The following is a 6,487-nucleotide window of genomic DNA, read 5'->3' on the forward strand; positions in this document are numbered from 1 at the left end:
TACTGCCCCGCCCTCGGCGGCCTCTGCAAAGAGAAACCGAAAGTACAGGGTCGGAACGCGCCGGACGGACACCCAGCGGGTGTTTCTGCACTCCCTTTGCTGTTAGGTGATTGCAAATACCCTTGAGCTCTTCCCAGCGCAAGGCTTCCGCCGTCCAAGCGCAGGCGCTGAGGGGTATGCTCTGCGTGCGGCCGCTCCGGCTGCTCCAGTGGGGCTCCGGCCGTTTCTAGTCGCTGAAGTAGCGAACTGGCTGGGTTTGCGTCTTTGTGGTGCTCGAAGGAAAATTACTACAGCAGGTCAAGAAAATAGGCATGTAGAAGAGCACCAGTGCTAGAGGACAGTGGTTTGGGAGACTACAGAGATCCGCAGGCACAGGGTTAGAGCTCAGCGCTTTTGAATTGTGCTTTGCATCCCAACAGTCCCGGTGGGGAGGTGACTGAGGTGCCATTTCGTGTGGAATCCCTGGTGCTCAACAGTACGTTATAGTTGTGCACAAAGCTATTAAGTCCAGGGTGAATCTGAATCAGCTTGTGATTTCTGTGGCCAAACCTTGTGAGGGGAGGACAGTTCATATTCTGGGACAACCTGTTTACGACTGTAGAATGTGTACTGGCTGTGCTCGGGCATTGAGACAATACCCAGAAAAGGGAGGGGTGATAAGCAAATTGGTCAGTCTGTATCTGGTGTAGGTTATCTATGATAAAATTATGTTCTTAAAGTATGTGTCACATTGTTTCAGTTCTTTCATAAAATAGTTGATGGCATATGTGGCCGTGCATATCCTCGGTACCAGGATTATGGCAGTATTTGGAGCTTGTTGGAGTGGATGGAGGTTTTAGAAGAAACCGTGACGTATTTCAAAACTGCAGTTGGCAAAAACATATCTGATGAAGAGGTAAGGGCTCATAACTGACTGAGTTTGACTTTGAGAGACAGAATGAATACTGGAGTGATTAGTCTTGTAGTTTATTTAGTCCTAAAGTGTTTTTATTGTGTAGCATTTGAATAGTAGCAGGCTAAGCCTAAATAGGTAGTTGAGCTGCCTTTAGAGATAACACTGCAAATACTTAAATTGACACTGATTTCTCAAGTGCCACCAAATCTGTTTTCCTTAAAATCTATAACCTGCCATTACTGTTCATCAGAAATAAAACCCATTCACGCTCTTTTTTGGCTTTATTGATTCATTACTACTGCATTGAAGTGCTTTAAAGTATTGACTGTGTAAATAATACTAAAAAAATCTAGACTGTGAATGGAGCGCCATGTGGGACAGGGACTATTCAGGGCACTCCAGTGTGTATAAACGTTGGAAAAACTTGTTCCATTATAAAAAAATCTTAATTCCCATCTTTTGGGTGTTGTTCTTATTTTGGCTACCTGATAGTAGCTAGATCAAAGAAAAATACTTGTGTAGCCATAGCAAAATCTGTATGTAATTATGTCTTTTCCAGCAAAGCTAATGTATTTTGTCTCCACTGTGATTTTTCAGAAACTTTCCGAGCTAAACATGCATTGTTTGTGTGTGTGATTTTTTTTGTTTGTTTTTAGGATGGCATCTAAGAAGGCTACTAAAGCCTCCATTATTTGGTCTTTCTTAACGTAAATGACAAGAAAATAACTTTTTTATTTATATTTTGCTCTGGTGAATACTAACTTTTACCTGTCAAACACAGACAGCAGTCACTGAGGAGGTTATAAGAAAGATGAGACTATGGAGTCCAATATAACAGCTATTTGAGTAGAAGCTTGGGTATCTACAGAGCACAGCTACTGCGGATGGTACCTGTTATTTCTGTGATTCATAGTTTAGGCAATCACAATTTTTATTTTTGTAGGCTGCTCAGCAGATAAATGAATTAAATTCAAGCTATCAAGAAGAAATCACAAAATGTCTAAAAGGCAGAAGGGAAGAAATCAGGAATGCGCTAGTGGAAAGAGTAAATGCAATCTCTTCTGCCCAGCTGCAGGATTTTGACTGGCAGTTAAAGGTGAGTGTGTTGCCTTGATGTTGTTTGAAAGAAGTTTTATGGAAGGAAGTAAATGTTGATACAGACCCGTTAGGCCTGCTCATTCTGGAGAATGGTTAAATTTTTATAGGTATCAGAAAAACATATTCATGGTAACACTTCAAAGACTTGCCTGAAATTTGTATAAACTGTAAAAGTAAAATTCCGCCCCCCTTCTTTCAAAGCTGCAATACCAATCTCTTTCCTAAAAGGAAAGTGAGTGTTATTCAGGAACACCTGAAAGTTTTGTTTTTGTGGCCTGAATAGACAGTATTTTTACTCAAAGGAAGAAGAAATATGTGTTTAATTTCAGGAGTAGTGCACTGATTCAGGATGTGTTTGCTTCCATGGCTTTTTTTTTTTCAGATTTTTAGATTCCTGCAATAACGAATTAATTTGAAATTATTTATCATTAGGCTTACTTTGATAATAAGCCAATGATGACTGTGTTGCCTACAATTTGGGTTTATGAAGACAGCTGCTTTAAATTAAACTCTATCAAAGACTTAACAACGTTACATGCTGTTTATATTTTTAGTTAGCCCATGAGAGCTGTTAAACGCATTTGTAGAGATGTTAAATGATTTCCCATTTCAACAAGAGTGTTAAACAATTTGTGCAGGAAACAGCTTTGGAAATCAATGAGCAGTGCCCACAATAGACAACATTGTGCAAGAGCAAATATGGCATTGTAGTGTGCTTCAGATGAACTGTTACTAGGGGCTTTTTCTCTTACTAACTGTATTTAGTGCTGGCAGAAATAGAGACTAGACTCACATGAACTTATGTGAACTAGACTTATTTTGAACTTATGTGGTTTTGCTTACCTTTGTCTTCTGAAAGAGTTTTTCAATTAAATTTGTATTTTGTAATGCAGATTTCTGGTACGTCTGAACTTTCATTTTGCATTAAATCACTGGGGATGTTTTTTAGCTTACCATAGTTGAATCCTACCAAGGACATTGTCTCATTGTCTCCTCTGCTGTACCACATTCTGATCTCAAATAAATAAGATGGATGTGTAGAATATCTACTGTATTATCAACTAATCTTTGATTTTAATATAATTAATAAGCCTTATTTATACTAGCGTGAGTATAATAGTAAACAAAAAAGAACGCACTACTGGTATGTAATCCTCTTCATCACTGCTTGTCCAATAGAATATCTGACAGTGTTTTATCAGCTGTAGAGAGAGTTGAAAAATGCATAGAATCGTAGAATAGTTAGGGTTGGAAAGGACCTTAAGATCATCTAGTTCCAACCCCCCTGCCATGAGCAGGGACACCACACACTAAACTATGTTGCCCAAGGCTCTGTCCAGCCTGGCCTTAAACGCCTCCAGGGTTGGAGCATTCGCAACTTCCTTGGGCAACCTATTCCAGTGCCTCACCACCCTCACTGTGAAGAACTTCTTCCTTATATCTAACCTAAAGTTCCCCTGTTTAAGTTTAAAGCCATTACCCCTTGTCCTACCACTACAGTCCCTAATGAAGAGTCCCTCCCCAGCATTCTTGTAGGCCCCCTTCAGATATTGGAAGGCTGCTCTGAGGTCTCCACGCAGCCTTCTCTTTTCCAGGCTCAACAGCCCCAACTTTCTCAGCCTGTCTTCATACGGGAGGTGCTCCAGTCCTCTTATCATCCTCGTGGCCCTCCTCTAGACTTGTTCCAACAGCTCCATGTCCTTTTTATGTTGAGGACACCAGAACTGGACACAATACTCCAAGTGAGGTCTCACAAGAGCAGAGTAGAGGGGCAGGATCACCTCCTTTGACCTGCTGGTCATGCTTTTGATACAGCCCAGGATAAAAGTGTCCTCTTTCTCCCAACTGCCCCTTCTGTAACTCTTCTTACTTGTTGATAACCAGAACTATTTGAATACAGTGACTTCAGAATTCATATACTTCATTTTTAAAGAGCCATGATCAAATGTATCCTCTCTTTTCACCTAGAATGTAAAAATATAGCAGCCCAGTACTTTTAACAAATTGTTTTGACAAGTGTATTGCTATTATATGTTGGTATTAATAAACAACCAAAAATCCCAGTGAGGGGAAGACGTGACAAAACCAAAACCTGCAGAGATGACTTGTGAGAAGTTAATTTTGTCATGCTGATGTTTGTTCTGGTGGTACACATTCAATATAAAGTGCAGATGTGATGCTATGAAAGACTGAAAATGTAATGATTCTACCTTACATGTTATTGTTTTTTCATCAATCTACACAGCTTGCTCTCTCTAGTGATAAGATCTCCATGCTGCAGATGCCACTTCTCAATCTTGATTTGGATGTGAGAGAAAATGGTGAAATTAAACCAGTTTCTATAGAGATGAATAAGGAGGAATTGCAGAACCTAATAAACACTCTGGAAGCTGCTAATAAGGTAGTTTTTACTGATACTGTCCTTTGTTCCTGAATTCTCATGTACTGAGTTTAACTGAAATTCCTCGAATTATAGAATACTTTGAGTTGGAAGGGACTAGTCCAATCCCTCTGCAGTGAGCAGGGACATCTTCAACTAGATGGGGTGGCTCAGAGCCCAGTCCAACTGACCGTGAATAATTCCAGGGATGGGGCGATGCCTCCTATAGCTGGAATAAACAGACTTTGTCAATAGACTTCCCTTGATCAGGTGGCCTGTAGTAGATACCAACCACATTGTTTGTTCTGGGTATCTTGATAAAAACCCAATCTAAGTCATTCATTGGCAAAATGATAGAGTTGCAGAAAGCCTTACATAAGGAGGACTATCTTGGGTAGACTTCAGGGGTTGTTTACCACGGTTGACTGTAGATTTTTTTTTTTTTTTTTTTTTAAAAAGATGTAATTAGAATCCTAATAAGCATCATAGACTCTTCAGAACACCATCAAAAAGTCTTGTGAGAGTAGAAGGAGAAGCAAATGAAATGACAAATGTCAGATGAAAGTTGATTTTTGAAAGATTGGAGAGAACTCCAGAGTTCCCCTAGCTTCACAAAATTTCAGTGGTTGGGAATGTATATGGAAGAGCTGTTTGGTTCAAACTGAATGCTTTAATTTCCATGGCATGGTAAATCAGGAGGAAAGTTACAAAGATTCTAGTACAGTAACCGAAGCAGAAAAATAATCTGAAACTTTATTTTGGAGTGTCTTGGATTTCTGAATAGAAAAGACTAAGAGAGGTGATCAAGTGAAGAAAAATTACTGGGGGAAGTGTCATCTGACTTGCACCCTGGTGGTAACTGAATCTTGGAGTCCCTCCTTGTTCATTTACCTTTCACTATTAATTCTGGCTCTGTTAAAAAGGAAAGTTGGGGTTTTTTTTAAATCTGTCTTAAATATTTTTTCTCTGTTATCTGAGAGCTGGAACTCTCTGATGTGTTGCAGGATGGATGTGGAAGTGTTGTATCAACATGTTTTAGAAATCAGTAGCTTCTAGTTGCTTCATGACATTTAGCAAGTAAGAGGTTTCTTCAGATGTTTTATGTAATGTTGTAATGCTGTAGCTGGAATTTATAGGCCCAACATTTAGAAAAGAAAATATCTTTGTCATTATATAACAACTGAAAATAATAGTTTTATAGCTCATAAAGTTAGAACTAAGTTACAATAGCACTGTTAATATTTTGAATTACAAAAGACACTAAAATTATGTCTATCAGTTGCTTTAATGAGGCTAATATGACACCTCTGAATAGCTACGCAGTTCCCAGTGAGATAAATGCATCAGTCCAGGTACAGGTGGTGGTCTGGTGGAATGTGAACTCTACACTATGCAAAGAGAGATTCTTCTAGGACAGGCTTCAGTCCCCACATGCCTTTTGTTCTGCTTGAAGGTCTGTATGGAAGCTGTGGGATGTTGTCATCTCTTTACTTAGTTTTATGTGCGTATGAGGAGGAATTCACTCTAGGAATGGTCCCTCAGTTCTACTTTGTGTGGGAGGAATCTCAGTGGACCTGGAAATTACCATTCTGCTTTTTGATTACAGGTTGCTGAGGAATGATTTGCATGCATTAAATGCTAAAGAAAATTGCTGGAAGTGAGGGTTATATGTGAGACTGTAAAAGATAACTGAGAGAGGAATGGTGTATTTTCTAGAGGAAAGATGTTTGTACAGTTGCGTATCATATTGTAACAGAAAGCACAAAGCTGTATTTCCTAGACTACTTATATTCTGGTCTCACCCAACTTTAATCTTATTTCTTCTTTTTGAAGGTTCTCTTGCAACTGAAATGATGGAATTCCCGTCATTGACAGTATCTGATGGTGGTGGCTCCCCGATTGACTTTGGAGGGGGGGGGAATGTTCTCTGCAAAGCCAGAAGTTGTTGATACTGTAAAACACTGAAGTGAAAAGGCTGTTATGACTTGTGCCCAAATAAACAAGTAATCTTTTGATAAAATTAATAGAATCTTGTATCTGTTTGACCAAAAATAAGAAAATCCAATGTACAGTTGCTTTTAGTCCTAAAGATGTATAGAACTATGGAAAAGCAT

General features: G+C 39.2%; 1 protein-coding gene across 1 annotated transcript; it reads left to right on the plus strand.

Annotated features, from left to right (window-relative positions):
* Positions 1–719: 719 nt before the first annotated feature.
* On the plus strand, positions 720–6,227 carry COMMD8 (COMM domain containing 8; the record flags this gene model as incomplete). The annotated part of the gene is made up of 4 exons (XM_010021537.1): positions 720–895; positions 1,839–1,991; positions 4,239–4,394; positions 6,207–6,227. Coding segments are annotated over 4 exons (506 nt in total), but the record flags the coding sequence as incomplete, so codon positions are not given.
* Positions 6,228–6,487: the final 260 nt, after the last annotated feature.

Source organism: Nestor notabilis, unplaced genomic scaffold (assembly GCF_000696875.1).
Source record: "Nestor notabilis isolate BGI_N333 unplaced genomic scaffold, ASM69687v1 scaffold19869, whole genome shotgun sequence".
NCBI classification, from domain to species: domain Eukaryota; kingdom Metazoa; phylum Chordata; class Aves; order Psittaciformes; family Psittacidae; genus Nestor; species Nestor notabilis.